Below are 18,715 nucleotides of genomic sequence, written 5' to 3'. Positions count from 1 at the left end.
TATGCTATATATATGTATATATACCTATAGCATATCTTTGTTCAGTATTCCGAAGGTTGTTATATTATTCGTAACGCATACACTAGATAATCGTTAGTTTGATGCATGATTTGAATACGTTATTGCTCTTTCTGTGAGGTCAAAAAATAATTTGATGTATATAATTCTATAATAAATAATAAAAAAGTTAATTATGATCATTGTCAAAAAAGAAAAAGAAAGAAGGAGAACTAGTATAATAGAAGAGACAGGTGACAGATTCGATCGATTCGATTTTAATCTAAGTCAATATTTTTGGATATCAATTAAAATAATTCAAATGAATGTCATGTTTCTATTATCTTATTGATATTCTTATATAAAATTTCTTATCGAGTTATTAATCCTCGGAATATTAATTAATGTGCGAAAAAAAAATTGATGGAAACGTCATGATTCAAAGGATTACGTATAATCTATATCAATCGTTCTAACGAAGGCGTAGTAGATAGTTCCATATCCGGACGACGACATTGAAATCGTTCGTAAAAAACTATTCTGGTTAGTTCAGTAAACCGGTTTCAGATACGAAGAAAAGAAGTATAAATATCTGACCAGAAATTTCCAGAGAAATTTCCAGTGCCGATTTTATTAAGTCATTTTAGGATGCACAAACGCACACACAAACTCAGCTAGACAGACAAACAGCATTACCAATTTTGTAAGTTTATATTAAATGCGTAATACTAAATTAATAAAAAATTATCTATTTTAAACGAAATTTTTAAACACACACACACACACACATTTATGTATTTGTTCATAATCCATCAAAAACTATAACTAACTCCCCTTTAATTTTTTTATATAGATTAATCAGGGTCATATCCAGGGTCATAACTTTAAATTACTACGTTCTAGTAATTTTAATAAGGTCGTTATGTTAATAGACAGGACAGCGAACCGTCGCGTCGATTTCACGCAATATAACCCTTGTTTACTCGATACGAATAATAGCTTCCATTGTGAGTATATATACTGCACGGATTCTGCACTCTCTTCATTCGCTTTGGTTCCGTATAAGATAAAATATTACTCGATATCTGGCTCTTCGTCTGGTCACTCGTAAAAGACTTAACGTGACATATCTGACATTTTATTTTTTCTTATATATTATATAATTATTTAAATTAAAACTCCGCCTATCACTTCTCCCCACTGTCTAAAAAAAATAATATTCAAAAACTACTTCCTATTGATAAAAAAATATATAATAATAAAATGATATTCGTTTAGATAAACAAGCAAATAAATAAATAAATAAATAATTCTTAAAAATGTTTATAAAACATACTTAAAGACACATAAATTATATAAAATATTTACAGAATTATAAGTTCAGAAAAATGTTTTCATTTTTACTTCTTACGCGGAGGAGCGGCTGAGATTGAAACGAGGATTATCTCGAAACTCTTACACTTTCACGTTTGATCATTGTCTGTCGTTGTTGTAACTCGTAAAAGTCATCGAGATTGAAATTAACATTCCTTCTTAACTTTGAAACAAAGTATGAGTTATGCAAAAACCTATATATCACATTTTTACTAGGTTTTTGTGAACGATTGCGTAAAATAATAAGATAGAATTTTAACTTGACTGAACGTGAAGAATAAGAGAAAGAGTAAGAGTAAGAGAAAGAGAAAGAGAAAGAGAAAGAGATAGAGATAGAGAGAGAAAGAAAGAGAGATCTTTTCAGTTGGACTTATTCGATTTGCGATGTCATTGCCGGAGTCGTTGACCTCGATGCAACAATATATCAATCGTAATGCAACAAGGAAATATAATAATAGAAAGAAACATGCACCATGAAAATATAAAAATCTATCGTATCTTTTGTCCTTATACAATATCAAAAAACATAAATAAGTAAAAAATTGAAAAACTAAAATAAATAAAAATTCAAGAAATAAATAAATAAATAGATGAAGATTCACAAAAAAAAAACTTAGTTGCAACATTTGGTTGATTAGATTTATTTTCTTAACACGAGCATAGTTCGTTCGATTTTTCAAATTCAGATTATTTTTATATCAAAAGTATGCCAATGAATTAATTCTCTTGTATTTTTTATTTAGAAAGAGAGAAACAGATAAAATATGTTAATTTTTCTAAGAGATATATTTTGTTAGTAAACGTGTTAAGAGAATCGAGAGACAAATTCGAGTAATTAAATATTCACTTATAATTTTTATTAGTCGAATTATTATTAGTCATGAATATTATGTTCATCGTATCGTATCATTTCTAACAAGGAGCGAATTCGATAACTTTGAATAAAATTTGAATGTAAATTCGCCTAAGATATATATATATATACATAGATATATCTAGAGATAAATATCTACTATAATAATAAAGAAAATCAAGTAAGGAAACGAAGGTAGAAATTACTAATAAATAATTATAAGTATCGGAAAATTCTAGTCCAATGGTAAGGTACGCTTTCTAGCTGTATCTGGTTGTAAAGTTACGACGGTCGTGCTTCGATTACCGGCCGGAAAATTGTTACCACATCATTTAACAGGACCACACTGGTAAACGATCTTGCAATCTTTTGAAAGTAAAAAGAGGGCAAACATGTTTCTTTAAAAGGCAAAAAGTATTCGAACGACATTTATTTGTTCTTGATGTGTGATCTAATCGAAGAGTGTAGAATTCATCTTCTTGATCAAACGTATATGGAAAAATCTATCTTTATTTTCTCTCTCTCTCTCTCTCTCTCTCTCTCTCTCTATTTTTTATCTAAGTAAAATCTTTTGTTTTTAAAAGAGATAATAAATTTGCGTGATAATTACATTATGAATTCCCACAAGTCCAATGGGGATAAGTTTCCACGATGTATCGACATTCCTACGCCGAATGATTTATAGCTCGATTATTTAACAGTTATACACGGGAATCGATTATTACGTCGTTATCGACATATATGTAAATGATAAAAGTAGCTTTTTCTTTCTTCCTCTCTCTTTCTCTTTTTCTCTTTTTGTCTTCTTCTTCTTCTTCGAAGAAACGACCATTCATTGTCGCATCGTGCACACACACACACACACATTCATACACCACGTCATCAGAGAAGAGATAATGTCACTGAAATAATGAGGTCGTAGAAAGACACTGGAATTTTAGTAGTTCCTTTCGCCGTTCTCGCATCATTATTCTTAAATTATTTCTAATTTCATTCGCGGTAACTATTCGAAATGTTATTAATATCTACAGGTATAGATAAGCTCGAGGAAACTGCGTTTGTTATTTCAAATTTTACCTAAAGAGTCTAATTAAATTTTATTCGAAGAGGCTAATTATTCGATTCTAATTGGTACAATTACTTTTTCTTGTTTCTTTTTTTTTTTCTTTTTTCGTTGAAAAACAACAGAAAAGATTTTTGCGATAAATTCATCATAATTTCATTTCAAGATTGACTAAAAAGATAGAAATTATTTCTTCGTTCTCACAACCCGAAGTATACAAGTTTAGTTAAGCGTTGAATTTTTTTCTAAGATTTAATCTCTCTTACTTACGGGAAAAAAAAAGATACAAAAATATACAGCATTATCTTTTGTAAACACAAAATTTCGCTTCATCAGAATAAAAAAGAAAAACAAATTGGAAAGAGAAATTAAAAGAAAAAAAATACTCCAAAGAACACGTTCCATCTTATTTTTACTAAATTTTATCTTCTCTATTACGTTGGTATACATGAAATATGTCAATTACGTGACATTAATTAAAATAAAATAATCCCTTCTCTCTCCCTCTCTCCCTCTCTCTCTCTCTCTCTCTTTCTCTTTGATCCAGTTGATAACGACGATCACGATCCCGTAGAACACGATACGACATTTCACATTCAACTTCGACAAAAGAGAAAAAGAGTTTTCAACGCGACTTCGCGAGATTTCTTAAACTTGACCGGTCATGGAAAGAGCAATAAGTTTAAACAGAATTTTTCTTTCGTGCTGAGAAAATTATGGAGTTTTGTCGATCTGAAAAATACGTAAGAACGTCATTCAATTCAAAAGTTTTTCACTTTGTTGCACTCTATTGCAACGATAAAGTTCACGTGGCACGCTTGTAGAGATCAAGTTAGAAATCACGAACGCTATATATTATCCAATGAATAAAATACGTGTTCGATGAGAATCTAGAAATAAAAAAAAAAAGAAGAAAAAAAGAAGAAAAAAAAATCTCTATAAAACGTGACACGGTTAATCTTCGGATACTATTTAACATGATCGATTGCCTTCTGCAACTAATTCTAACTGTATATCATTCAGCATGATCAGTAAATAAAAAATGACCCTGCAAGTCACGTGCCTGCTTCTTTTTTTTTTGTTCTTTCCTTTAAATTACTTTTTTCCTTTTTTCTTTTAATTCACAGGTATATTCATGCTAATGACCTTAGGATTAATCGGACTTGTCTCAGGCTTTTTAATTCTCATCTGCCAACCTTACGATCGGCTCTTTCAATTTAAAGTTATATTCGGCGAAGGAGGAGAAATATTTGAATTCTGGAGGAAACCTGACGTGGATATTTTCTTGAAAGTCTATCTATTCAATATCACTAATCATGACGATTATTTATCTGGAAAGGATAGCAAACTCAATTTCCAAGAAATTGGACCTTACGTATACAGGTGAGTAAGAAGAAGTTAATTAGCACTTTTTCTCTCTCTCTCTTTTTTTTCTTCGTTGAAAAAAAGTTGGCAATATAAATCTTAACGTTCGAACTTAAAAAATAAGATTTATATCTTGTCTTAAACATATGTATATGTAATGAACGTATACGTATTATAGATAACGAGCAAAGCTAAGTTGATTTCGTAGGTATGATATGTTAATTTTCGTAATTTAGGGAGCATATGGAACACGGCAACATCAAATTTAACAGCAATGGCACTGTATCCGTTATACCACTTCATCCTTTAGTATATGTACCGGAAATGAGTAATGGTTCTGAAGAAGATATTCTCATTTTACCAAATATCGCGCTTCTGGTAAGTATACAAATTTATGCATTTTCTTATTCTCTATGATACATCGTAATGAAATGATGAGTAATATACAAAAGAAATATACACTTTCATATATGTATTTTATTCGTGAAATAACATGAAAAAAATTGTGCGTGTCTTTTGCCGATTTAATTTCGAATATAATTATTAATCTGTTCTCCCGCAAAGCAAAGAAAGATAAATTGAAAGCACGAACGCGATATACTAACATATTTTCGAATAACTTATAAGAATCATGTAGATATTCGGATCATATCGTTTACAGAAAAAAATTCGCGAATAAAATATCTTTCCCTTATTTTACTTTTCTAACGTTCTCCGTGTAGAAACTCGTATAAGCGTTGGCCTTGGCAATGTCATAGACTCTCCATGTGATTGACCTTTCCTAGCCAGACAGATTGAACGCGTAGAAAGGATACAAAGAAATATATATATATATATATATATATATATATATAAAATAAAATAAATATCATTTCTCTATCTTCGATCTTCTTGCGAATTAAATTTCTCGTAGCATCAACAAGAATAAAATACTGAATTCAGTAATATCGAATCGATTTTAATGTTATGCTAAGCACGCATTAAGATATCGATTATTCAGTCGTTTCAGATACACGCGCGACGATCACACGCAGACACGAGCACACGTCTACACATACAATAAATACTTCCCGAATTTTTATCTTCGATGAATCATCATCCAATAACGGCAAATCCTATGTATGTATATACAAAAGAACAAAGATAAAATTACCTTGGACCTTCGTTTACAAACAGCAAAACATCCTCGATCGTATTTACGAGCTTCGCACGTAACAGACGCTAACGTTCCACTTTCCTCCGACGTTGTGCCCATCCCTTCTCTTTCTCCTCTTCCTCCTCCTCATCCCCCTTCTCCTCTTCGTTTTCCTCTTGCTACTCCTTTCTACTTTCCTACGAAGAAATTACGCGAATTAGTATGAGGTAATCTAACGTTGCACTCTTACGAAAACCTTCAAGGAAATATTCTAATGCTCGATGACATAGAAGAGAGAGAGAGAGAGAGGGAAGGAGGGAGAGAGAGAGAGAGAGAGAGAAAGAGAAATCTTTAATTTTCTTTAATTAATCGAAAAAAAGGCACTATTTTTAATTAAATGTCAACTGAAAGAAGTAGATATTAAACATTTTTTTATATCAAAATTATTGATAATACATGACACGAACCACATCAATTTCGTGTAAAAATGACATCATCGTATATTATATCAATGTATACAAACTTTGCATATATACTTTCATATCATTATCCGTGGGCCGATTAAATTTGACTCCAAATAATTCCACGTGAACGTTACATAGGAAACGTTCACGTATATCCACGTCGTATTAATCGTATATATATATAAAATAAATAAATAAATAAATAAAAAGCCAATAAATTCGAACGAAAATTTTAATGATAAATGGATAATTAAATCTTTTACGATATAATAATTTCATACTAAAATTTCAAGAAAAAATTTGGTTTGTTTTCTCATTTCTAATAACAAATGAAATCTTTCAACAATAATTTCATATCACTCTTGATTATTATTTACATAGAAAAGAACATACGATCCAAAACGTACAATAGAAATCTAATTCATAACTATGGATTGCTTATCAATCATTATTTTGCAACGATTTTCATCGATGCTATCATTGACTAACTGTCGGTCAAAAACAAAATGCATGTTCTCTTTTATGACGAAATATTGCAGTTCATGCGTAGAAGAAGTAATTTCACATATTGTGACATGGAGAAACAGCCGATCACTATTTCCTTACGAAATCGCCTCGACAAATTTCATAAAAGTATTGATATCTACCATTGATATCATTCATTGATATAATCCAAATTAAACTTATCTTAAATTTCCTTTCGGTTGAATGGAAATTATCTAATAATTATGATAATAATAAATAAATATAAATTGTCATGAAATCATAATCAAATTAATTATATCAAAAATGTATTTTTTTTTCTTTCTTTTGTTGGATAAGCTTCTCTCTCTCTCTCTCTCTCTCTCTCCCCTCTCTCTTTCTATTTATATATTATATTATTATATATATATATATATATATATATTATAAAATAAATGTAATTGATATATTATCAATGATATAGCTCAATTCATTTACACATCAAGAATCATACTATATTAATAGAAAAAAAAACCATCTAACATAAATCATACGAAAGAAGATCAAAGATGGAATGATGATCCCAGGTCACAGTTATATACGAGTTACATATTGTCGTAATTAATGTTAGTTCTCGTTTTACTCTAATCGCTAATCTGTCATATAAATTAGAATAACATTATTTACGATACTTCGATATACGATGAAAATAAGTCATAGTAGAGATCTAAACAGTGTAATAAGTACGTATGTAATCAAACAAGAGAATTCAAACAAGTCACGTAGCTACGTGTGATCGCGCTATGTGTGTACGTATGTTTTCCTTTCTTCTTTCTTTTATACTTTGTTCCTTTTGTTTTGTTTATCGATCCATACCAGTCTTAGTCAGGTCGTTGGAGAGTTAACATCGTATTAGATTAACGTCTAACATTATTTAGCTTTAGCCTTCCACACACACATACAGACAATTTAATTATTTTATTTTAATTAATTGATATGAAACATGCGTACCCACGAAGCAAGGATTTTTATTGGATAAATATCCAATATTTGCGTAAATAGATTATCGATAGAATTTATATCTCAGAATATAGATTTAAATTGTAATTTTCAGAGTATAACCAATGTAATAAGAGAAGCATCGTACATTACAAGATGGGGTTTAAATATGTTGGTTCATCAAACAGACTCGAAACCTTTAGTACCTATGACTGCTCGAGAGTTTATGTTCGGTTACAAATCTACTCTGCTTACTCTTGGAAATCAAGTTATGCCATCGTGGATATCATTTGATAAACTCGGTCTTATCGATAGAGTAAGTTTGATATACGAATGATAGTTTATCTGTTTAAGAGTTATAATATCGCATTTATTTCATATTTATTGAATTTATATGTTTAGGAATTATAATATTATTTTAATACATATTTAATGTAGAAATATATTATACGAATTCAATGAAATATGTAATTCATCGAAGAGATTTTATAATACTATACATCATTTGTTGTTTTCTTTTTTTTTTTTCTTTTTCTTTTTCGTAGTAACTAGTATGACGCATCGAAGTAAATGAACCTTCTCATGCTATCATCATGACAACTACTGTGTAATAATAATATTCGTATTTGTCTGTAATAATTTTTCAGAAACTCTGTCATTTCATCGTTATAATCGTGACTTATATAATGGAAAATTTTTCATCGTCGCGACATCTCCATTATTCTTTTTTTTTTTCTCTTCTTTCCTTCAGATGTATGACTTCGAAGGTGATTACGAGACTTTTTACACCGGTGAAAACGACGTGAAAATGACTGGTTTGATCGACAAATATAACGGCAATGTCGACCTTCCCCACTGGAAAGGAAAATGTGCAAATATCCATGGTGCCAGTGATGGAACTAAATTTCCAACTTATATACAACCTAACGATACTCTTCTTTTCTTTCGAAAAAGTCTTTGTCGTAGCGCTCACATGGTGAGTTTAGATCATAGAATCGTTAAGCCTTCTATAACGCCATGTTAGTTTTAAACCATGCACTTGTGTATACGTGTGTGTGTGTGTGTGTGTGTGTGTGTGTGTATGTAATTAGAAAAATTATATTTTTAATCTATCGTATAAAAATTAATTATTACTTCGAATTCGATATTTTTGATATATTTTTTTTTTATATTTTCGTATATATAGTATATATAATTATATATACTGTACTAAATTATATAGCACCATAATTATTTTATATATATTTCGTTAGAGATATTATTTATATTGATATTATTATAAATATTTTTTTTTATACGAGTATAATTTAAAATATTACTATACTATAAGCTTAAGATAGTTATATATATATATATACTCTATATTGCATTATTCTATAATTTTTTATATTACATTATCAGTAGATTATTATTATTATTATTATTATTATTATTATTATTATTATTATTATTATTATTATTATTATTATTATTATTATACCAATATAAATAATGTTATAACTTTCACATTATATAATTATACTAGTATGAATAATACTATTACTTTCACATTATATAATTTCTGTGTAGACACGAACCAAAAAATTGGGTTATAGAAGGTTAATATTATTTACTTTTACGTATTAACATATCATCGATAATGAAAAGTAATTTTTAACGACATATATATTACAGACGCGAACCGGTGAAAAAGTTATAAAAGGCTTATATGCATACAAGTATAATTTCATGGAAAACGAAATGGACAACGGTGCTTATAAAGAAGAAAACAAATGTTACTGTCGAGGTGGACATTGCTTACCTCCAGGTTTAGTAGACGTAACCGCTTGTTATTACGGTAGGCTTCATTTCTTTACAAAATATCTTCTTTTTCTTCTGCTTCCATCTCGATTAAAACATTTCGAACAAATCGTTCACACAAAACTTCGCACAAAAATTCACAAAAACGCACACAAAATGATAACTATGAATCACTTTCTGATATAATAAATCGATCGATTCGTTTATCTAATTTAGAATCTGTAAAGATTACGTAACCTTTTTTCTTTTTTATTTTTTAACTTGTATTTTATTTTATTTTTTTTCAGGTTTTCCAATAGCACTGTCCTATCCACATTTCTATAAATCTCATCCTTCTCTTCTCGAAGCTGTAAACGGTCTAAAACCAGATTCACAAAAACACGAATCTTATTTTTATATACAACCACAATCAGGCTTGCCAGTTGATTTGGCTTTCCGTTTCCAAATTAACATGGCATTGCAAGATATCGGACACATGGCAAGAGTAGAAAAGTTTTCTAACTTTGTTCTTCCACTTCTTTGGTTCGAAATAGTAAGTATACCGATATGTCGTTTGTTAAACGATTGTTATAATCACGAGATTAATTGTCGAAAAAATCTATGAAATTAATTGATAATTACACGACGCGAATATTAAAAGAACGACGTATAAACTTACGGCGCGGCTTTTGAATCGGTGATTGTCTCTTTGCGCCACCTACAGGCTATTTTGGTACTAATTTTGTCGAATATTTTTTCGCGCTTTTTTACGAATCGTATTATTCTCATTTTAATATAAACGATAATTAATAAAAAATATTCTTTTCCTATTTTCTTTATCTCTCTTTTTTTCGTTCTTTGTTTTTTTTTAGGGAATGTACGAATTACCTGCGAACAGAAATTCATTGTTTTACTTATACTTGAACATTCTACCAGTATTGCAAGAAATCAGTATATATCTCATGTTCATCATGGGCTCAATTTTCCTTATTTGGAGCATTGTTAAAATACTTCTTTATCGACCGAAAGAATCAAATATTTATGACGAATGGTTCGAAGAAGAAATGCAAAAAAAAAGATTACAATTTCTAAACGATAGAAGATCTTCTGTGAAAGTAAAAGAAGCAGAATGTTATTACAGTACTTTGCTTAGTCATTCAAAGGACGAAACGACCTCCAATATATTAGAAGATTTATCAACAACGAGAAACGAAATAAACGTTTGATTGTAAACATACGATCCGTTCGAGACGTAGAAAGAGGCTATTGTCGTCAAGGACACGCACTCGTCGATCTAATATCTTTCAGTAAATACATTCAATATCTGGGAGACGAGTATCACTGACGACAAAGATGCGAGTCTTCGATAATGCCAAATAAAACGAAGAGCTGGCCTCATTCTCTCCAGATCATTTTTCTTCCAACAAGTGAAATATCAAGAGGACAGAGAATTAGAAGAAGACCGTGTCGTATTTTAAATCGAGGTACTTATTTCTTTTAATTGCCATTTTGTTTTCTTTTTTAGTCTTTCGTAGACAAATGCTTGATCGAGAATAATTCCAATTCTTAATTCGAAAGTTGAGTCCTATTGAAATCGATCGATTTTTATATTCTTGTAAATTCTAATACGAGTTTTTTTAATTCGATTAATAATAGTCAAACAATAATTTTTAATTAGTATGCAAGGAATGATAAATGGTAATTAAATTGATTTTTATAGCACGAGTAGTAGTTGTATTGCTACTTCGAAGTACGTATACACGTTATTACATTTACATTTTTACATTTCGTTACTTTACAGTGATTGCGATAAAGAAGTAAAATATGTAAATATGTAAATAACATTTTAAAAAAGTAAGCTGATTGTTTCGTGAATAAAGTTAATGATAATTATTTGTGTACTTATTGCGTAATGAATAATAATACGTAACATTTTGTACATGTAAATGAAGTATTCTTTAATAACGTGTTATAATTTAGGGGAGATAGATAGAATTCATATTTGATGAAAAATAAATGATTAAGAACGGAAATTAAGTTATTTTTATAATATAATATATTTTTAGCGACAAATAATGTCCACTAGCGATCTTGCCAATGGAATAACCTCAAAAACGTGGACAATAGTAAGCACACGATTTTTAATTAAAATATTTATAAGAAATTCACAGTGTCATTTGTCTATTATTTTTCTTTATTTTAAAAATATATTCAAGGAGAATCCTAAATAATTGAATTTTATTTAATATAGTATATCAAAATGTATAGAAACGATGAATATGTCTTATATATGCAATGACTGATAAATAAATAAATACAATCTTCCGTATAAATATACTTATACAATTATATATATATATATATATATATATATATATATATATACATTTTATTATATATATATACATTTATTATATAGGTTATAAATAGATTACTTCTCTAGCGATTTTATAATTACGACAGAAGAAACATTATCTGTTATATTGTTCTTGTTTCTTTTAAGTTTGCAAAAATTTTCATTTTTATTAAACTGTTTATTATACTTTGATTTTTAGTTTTTTCTTTTCTTAATACGAGTTTTATCTGATGAATCAATAACTTTACGTTTATTTGTACCTTTATGTACTTTAACCTCATTTATAAGTTTTTCATTATTGCTTAAAGTTTCTGATTTATTGTCAAGTTTAATTTCTTTAGTCGTATCTTTACTGGTGGAACTTTTAGAAGTTGAAAGATATTCATAAATTTTTTTTTTTGTAATAACATTTTTATTAACTTTTTTCTCTTTAATACTTGTTTTGGGCACACTATGGACTTTTTTCTTTGCAGTTTGAACATTGTTTTCATTAATTATTCTGGCTGAAACGAAAGCAACATTATGATCTTTTATTATTGTTTCTTTTTCTTCATGATCAGTCATCATTGTTTTAATTTCATTATCAATATAAGTCGCATTATAATTTTTGTTGGATTCATCCTTCTTGCTAACTTCTACTTGATTACTATTTTTAATTTCTAAAGCTGACTTGAATGCAGTATCATGAGAATTATTGCTTGATTTGCCTTGTAAATATGACATGACTCTGCATTGTTTACTATTTTCCTTTTTCTTTATATCATTATTCTTTAACTTATTTTGACCATCATTTAAATTCGTAGGTACTGCTTTAGATGCTGTTGTTTGTGAGTAATCTTCATAATTAATATTATATTCCATCAAGGCTTCATGTATCGTATCACTTTTTCGTATAGATGAAATCTGAATACAATATATATTTCTTATATGTAATGTAAATATAAGATACATGTAAAATCTCAAGGACCTCATTTACATGGTTAATACATTATACATACCAATTTAGACATTTCAAATTTATACTTGTTAAGAAGTCTTGTACTACAGAGCATATTGTATTCTAATTGGTAAGCAATATTATGCATATCTTTTTCTTGAAAATCTCTTCCGATTTTTTCAGATGTACATTTATAATTTTCATGTAAGACCGTTTTTAACTTATCATAAAAATATTCTCGTAACTAGATCAAATCCAAAAAATAAAAATACTAATTAAAAAAATTATGAAATCTTCTAATTATTCAAGGTATATTTAGTTTAATAATTATTACTTACCTGTACAGTCAAACCTTTTATTTTTATATCAGTACTCTCAGCTGCACGAACATTAGCTTGTTTAGCATCTTCGTTATTTTTTTTTTTCACCTAAAATAACATAGAATTCAAACGTTATTATATATATATTTGCGTATACTTAAATATACATACCTCTTCATTACGATTGTTATTTCGACGCAAAGCAAATTGCTTTTCAATTAATTCTTTAGTTTCTCGTTTAGCATCGGCGATTAATTTTTCTCTTGGAACGCAAGTTTCTTGGTAGTCAGTCCTACAAACGAATAAAAATAATAATGGATATATATATATTTATTTTTTATAGTATAAATATATTAATCTTTTTTCAAGTTCTCACATATCATCATATTTAGAAAATGCAAAACCATCTCCGCTGCTCGAAGATTTATTCGAATATCTACCCAGTCGTGATCGACACATTTCAAATTGTGATATTCTTGCTTGAACAATATCTTTATTTTTACATACGTCGCAACGATTTTTGCACGCAGGTGGACTATCTCCGAAGTATTTAGAAAATACGCTATGTCGACATCTGAAGAAACATTTTATTATAGATTAGATAAAAAATATCGTACTGTTCAATCAAATTATATAGAATATGTTTAATTAATTTTTAAATACTTTACTTGGTCTCTAGACAATATGAAACACTTTTTTCAAAATTCTTCCATTGTACTTGTGCAAATTCTGTTTTTTTCTGAGAATGTTCTTCCTTTATCAGAAATGAAATAACTCCAAATTCTTCGTTACTGAAATATACTCTGCAGAAGGCTGGATTACCATCTCTACCTGCTCTACCAGATTCTTGATAATATGCTGCAATATTTTGTGGAACTGTCCAATGCACCACAAATCTAATAAATAATAATAACATTTATAAATTGTTTACGCAATGCAATAGACATGTGTATAAGCTATGGAAGATATTTGTAATAATTTGTATATACCTCACAGTTGGTTTATCAACACCCATTCCAAAACTGCATGTTGCTGCAATAACAGAAACTTCACCCATTGTCCATTTATTTTGAACTTCATTACGTTCTTGATTTTTTAAACCTATAAATAGAACAAAGAACGCTCATATATCGTATACTTTGACAACAAAAAATTATTCATCTATTTTTATTATCTTTACTTACCAGCATGATATGCCAATGTTGGAATGTTAGACATATTTAATTTATTAGCTATAATTTCTGTTGCTTCTTTTTTTCTACAATAAATAATACCACAATTTCTCTTATCCTAGAATTATGACTTATTATAATAACATAAAAAATTAATAAAAAGAAATAAATGATATAAAAATTATTTTTATTACTTTTGATACAGAATCATTTAATGGACCAAGGGCTTCCACAATGAAATGTTTTAGATGATCAAATGGTTTATCTAATACGTCTAAAAACCATACATCATAATAAAGATTAGGACGAAACACTGGAATTGAAAACCTTAGTATATTTTTCATGTTCAATGTCTTTAATATGTCAACTACTACCTGAAAAAGTATAAATATAAATATATATATATGATAATTTGTTAAAAAATATATGTACCTCCTTTGCAGCTGTAGCAGTTAAAGCAATTATAGGAATATCAGGACAAAGCTTTTTAAATACACCTAATTGTCTGTAACTAGGTCTAAAATCATGACCCCATTGACTCAAACAATGTGCTTCATCAACAACAAAATAAGATATAGCCTTAGCTTTTTGTAATTTAATTATAAGTTCCTACAATTTAAAAAAATAATAAGGAAAAAACAACAATAATATGATTATGAATTATATAGAAATTTCATCGATATAACTGTTTACTTGAAAATGTTTTTGTGCTCCCATTTCAGGTGTAATATACAATAATTTGATCTGCGGTGATTTGGATGATAATTCTTTCATTATTGCATTTCTGTCTTTGGTAGATGTATTTGAATTTAACGAAACGGCTTTAATTTTTTTGTTAACTAAAAAATCCACTTGATTCTATACAAAATATTTTTTAACATAATTAAATCCATATTTAATAGTATCATGTATCAAAATAATTTATAAAATTCTCATATACCTTCATAAGAGCTAACAATGGTGAAAATACTATTGCAACTTTATCTTTTTTCATTATAGCTGGTAGTTGAAAACAAAGTGATTTTCCTGATCCAGTAGGCATACAAACATAAACATCTTGTTTACCTAAAAGAAGTTATATAATAATTATTTCTTTTATCTAATAGATAAATATATTTTTACATACTATATACATTATATACATATTCATTATCTTTATTTACTGATATCTATAATGTTTAAAATTTAAAAAAAATGGATTCATTTGTATATATAACAGAAATTTCCAACCTTCATAAACAGCAGTAGTGGCACGTTTTTGTATGTCACTTTTAAAGTCGTCATAACCGAATACAGATTTTAATACGCTTGACAACATTTTTCTTAATTATTATAATAGAATCAATATATAAAACATAATAAGTCTGTTGATCGTTTTTCCTTCGAAGCGTGTGTGACTTCAGCGACAGGTATGGATAAAATATGAACTATAAACGCGAACAAAGAATGATTCAAAAAATCTGAGCATCGATTATTTACACACCACAAGCAGATAATCGCTACTTTAAGTAACAAAATATACACTATTCAAGTATGACATAAAGAATCAATAATAGTAGTAGGAGCATCTATCTTTTGCTGATAATTTTCGAGATATGCCACAGTACACAACTTTTTCTTCGCAAAAAATAACGAAAACAGCATTTACCCCAACAATGAGAACAAACGTAATTCTTGATCAATTTTGACAAACAAGCTGTCATTTGAAAAAAAAAAAGGTTTAATCCAAAAGTTTTTTTAGGATTCCGCTTTTCGATTTTTTGCGGAAGCTTTTTATTTGTACATAAACTATTTTCAAAAGATACTATTTTTTAACACAATTTTTTCAAGGAAAATAAAACTTTTTCAAATATTTGAAAAAACCGGATCATAGATTAAACCTTCATCTTTGAGACTTTGTTCATTAAAATCTGTCAAGAATTACGCCTGTTCTCATTGTTAACGTAAACCATTATAAAACCAAGAGTGATGGTTATTATCAATATAAGCCGGGTTTCAAATGAACCTACACACAGAGATCGATTCACAGATGAAAATCTAATAAATGCAACATTTATGAAGCTACGAAAAGTGTATAAATGAATTATCGATTTTTTAATTTCTTTAAAAAAATTTGGTTTGAACGTAACATTGTTTTTTATTGAAATTTTATTACCAATTCATTCTTGATCAATTCAAAATTTGAATCATCTTCAATAAAATACGCGGGAAATCTATTAACACATCAAGGATGTGCAATTGATGAGTGTTAGTATTTCTTTTCTTCCCTTGAATTTCTTCGATTACGATACAAGAAAGAAGGTAGTTATGTTGAATATTTTTAAAGAAATTTAATAAAAGAAATATAAGAACAAATTCTTTTCTTCTCCAATATCGTTGATGTATCAATGACTACGTAAAATATTTATTATTCGAGTTATTAATAATCCGTTCTATTTTTAAATCAGATTGTTATCGTAAATAATTTTGGTTAAATTTAATATAACTCGTTATCTTATATATCTCGTTATCTTATATCTCAATGAGATTAAATTTGATTAAAAAAGTAACGTCATATATTACATAACTAGTGATAAGAAATTATCGTTATTGACATTTCGCGAACCCTTGTGATTTCGCTGAATTCTTATTGCAGAAACAACAGTAGAAATATTCGAGCAGTAAGGCACATATCTGTTGGAAAAAAGGAAGGATTCAGCAATGAATCGTTTAGTAAGTAAAATTCGTCCTTATCGGCTATTTTCTACTGCGAGTCTTCCCGCACCCGAAACAAAACCACCGATTTTATATACCGGCATATTTGTCGATAATGAATGGCACAAATCCAAATCTGGAAATACTTTTCCTACGATAAATCCTACTACTGGTGAAGTTATTGCTGAAGTACAAGAAGGAGATGTAGCAGATATTGATTTTGCTGTACATGCTGCTAATAAAGCATTTCAATTAGGATCACCTTGGAGAACCATGGACGCATCTCAAAGAGGTCTCCTTTTGAATAGATTGGCAGATTTGATAGAACGAGATCATAAGTATCTTGCTTCGTTAGAAACGTTGGATAATGGTAAACCTTATTCGAATGCATATGCTTTTGATGTTCCGGCAAGTGTTTCGACCTTGAGATATTATGCAGGATGGGCAGATAAAAATCATGGTAAAGTCATTCCCGTAGATGGTAATTTTTTTGCTTACACTAGACACGAGCCTGTTGGCGTATGTGGACAGATTATTCCTTGGAATTTTCCTATGCTAATGATGGCTTGGAAAATAGCACCAGCTTTAGCTACTGGAAATGTTGTTGTCCTAAAACCAGCTGAGCAAACTCCATTAACTGCTTTATATATCGCGCAATTAGTAAGGGAAGCTGGTTTTCCCAAGGGCGTTGTAAATGTTGTACCAGGTTTTGGTAAAGCTGGAGCTGCATTAGTTGCGCATAATAAAGTCGACAAAGTAGCTTTTACTGGCTCAACAGATGTTGGAAAATTGGTACAAGAAGGTGCAGCTAAAAGCAATTTAAAACGAACAACGTTAGAATTAGGAGGAAAGTCACCAAACATCATTCTCTCTGATGCTAATTTCCAACATGCAGTTGAAACAGCTCACTTTGGATTATTTTTCAATATGGGTCAATGCTGTTGTGCAGGTTCTAGAACATTCGTAGAAGAAAAGATTTATGATCAATTTGTAGAAAAAAGTGCTAAGCGTGCTCAAATTAGAACAGTTGGTAATCCATTCGATGAGAATACCGAACAAGGTCCACAAATAGATGAGGACCAAATGAATAAGATCATTTCTATGATAGATATTGGAAAAGAACAAGGTGCCAAATTAGTCACTGGTGGAAATCGTGTAGGAGAAAAAGGTTATTTTGTTGAACCAACTGTATTTGCGGATGTCACTGACGATATGACTATTGCCAAAGAAGAAATCTTTGGACCAGTTCAACAAATTTTAAAGTTCAAAGATTTGGATGAAGTTATAGCACGTGCTAATAATACCGATTATGGATTAGCTGCTGCTGTTTTTACAAAAGACATAGATAAAGCTAATTATTTGGTTCAAGGATTACGTGCTGGCACTGTATGGGTGAACACTTACAATTCTATATGTACTCAAGCACCATTTGGTGGTTACAAAATGTCAGGACATGGAAGAGAGCTGGGAGAATATGGTCTTAATGCATATACAGAAGTTAAAACGGTTATAGTTAAAATGAATAAGAAAAACAGTTAATTCTCTTAATTTTATACTTTGCAGCTCTCTATACTTTATAATATTAATATATATTTTTTTATTTTGATATATAAGAGATAAATATAACTTTTATGACAAAATAAATTTCCATTTAACATAATCTAGTACTCATATAAAAAAATTAATCTCATATAAAAAAAATTAATGTTTAAATAAAAATTTGATAAAACGTCTTAAAAACATTA

At 29.0% G+C, this 18,715-nt stretch overlaps 4 protein-coding genes across 10 annotated transcripts in view; 2 read left to right on the top strand and 2 right to left on the bottom strand.

The window, feature by feature from the left end:
* Positions 1 to 9,804, bottom strand: part of LOC127069267 (uncharacterized) — a 33,818-nt gene extending 24,014 nt beyond the window's left edge. The window contains exons 1-2 of the mRNA XM_051006054.1: positions 9,514 to 9,804; positions 5,806 to 5,984 (exon numbers count right to left, since the gene is read on the bottom strand). Coding sequence (XP_050862011.1) covers positions 5,806 to 5,907 — 102 coding nt within the window. The 5' untranslated portion in view covers positions 5,908 to 5,984; positions 9,514 to 9,804. The remainder of the gene's footprint in view (positions 1 to 5,805; positions 5,985 to 9,513) is intronic.
* Positions 1 to 15,685, top strand: part of LOC127069281 (scavenger receptor class B member 1-like) — a 26,932-nt gene extending 11,247 nt beyond the window's left edge. The window contains exons 2-10 of one of the 5 annotated variants that reach the window (XM_051006106.1): positions 4,415 to 4,670; positions 4,889 to 5,030; positions 7,828 to 8,028; positions 8,464 to 8,688; positions 9,387 to 9,549; positions 9,800 to 10,044; positions 10,364 to 10,975; positions 11,558 to 11,617; positions 14,482 to 15,685. In XM_051006106.1, coding sequence (XP_050862063.1) covers positions 4,415 to 4,670; positions 4,889 to 5,030; positions 7,828 to 8,028; positions 8,464 to 8,688; positions 9,387 to 9,549; positions 9,800 to 10,044; positions 10,364 to 10,717 — 1,586 coding nt within the window. In that variant the 3' untranslated portion in view covers positions 10,718 to 10,975; positions 11,558 to 11,617; positions 14,482 to 15,685. Of the gene's footprint in view, positions 1 to 4,414; positions 4,671 to 4,888; positions 5,031 to 7,827; positions 8,029 to 8,463; positions 8,689 to 9,386; positions 9,550 to 9,799; positions 10,045 to 10,363; positions 11,618 to 14,481 lie in introns of those variants that run through there. The other 4 variants (XM_051006105.1, XM_051006107.1, XM_051006104.1 and 1 more) reach the window with 4 other exon arrangements.
* LOC127069271 (ATP-dependent DNA helicase Q5-like) lies at positions 11,617 to 15,656 on the bottom strand. Its single transcript, XM_051006071.1, has 13 exons — positions 15,507 to 15,656; positions 15,217 to 15,341; positions 14,970 to 15,134; positions 14,709 to 14,885; positions 14,471 to 14,650; positions 14,289 to 14,394; positions 14,094 to 14,205; positions 13,773 to 14,000; positions 13,481 to 13,678; positions 13,276 to 13,396; positions 13,123 to 13,212; positions 12,846 to 13,028; positions 11,617 to 12,750 (listed from the first exon to the last, which is right to left on the bottom strand). The coding sequence occupies exons 1-13, from the start codon at positions 15,592 to 15,594 to the stop codon at positions 12,043 to 12,045; spliced, it is 2,481 nt and encodes an 826-aa protein (XP_050862028.1). The 5' UTR covers positions 15,595 to 15,656; the 3' UTR covers positions 11,617 to 12,042.
* On the top strand, positions 15,537 to 18,715 carry LOC127069286 (aldehyde dehydrogenase, mitochondrial). Of its 3 annotated transcripts, none has more exons than XM_051006112.1 (2): positions 15,537 to 15,685; positions 16,912 to 18,715. In XM_051006112.1, the coding sequence occupies exon 2, from the start codon at positions 16,977 to 16,979 to the stop codon at positions 18,507 to 18,509; it is 1,533 nt and encodes a 510-aa protein (XP_050862069.1). In that variant the 5' UTR covers positions 15,537 to 15,685; positions 16,912 to 16,976; the 3' UTR covers positions 18,510 to 18,715. The 3 variants fall into 3 exon arrangements, with proteins under 3 accessions (XP_050862069.1, XP_050862070.1, XP_050862071.1); XM_051006113.1 differs by lacking the exon at positions 15,537 to 15,685 and adding an exon at positions 16,443 to 16,577; XM_051006114.1 differs by lacking the exon at positions 15,537 to 15,685 and adding an exon at positions 16,806 to 16,821.

Source organism: Vespula vulgaris, chromosome 15, assembly GCF_905475345.1.
Source record: "Vespula vulgaris chromosome 15, iyVesVulg1.1, whole genome shotgun sequence".
Taxonomy (NCBI): Eukaryota; Metazoa; Arthropoda; class Insecta; order Hymenoptera; family Vespidae; genus Vespula; species Vespula vulgaris.
This window is presented reverse-complemented; position numbering and strand designations above follow the sequence as displayed.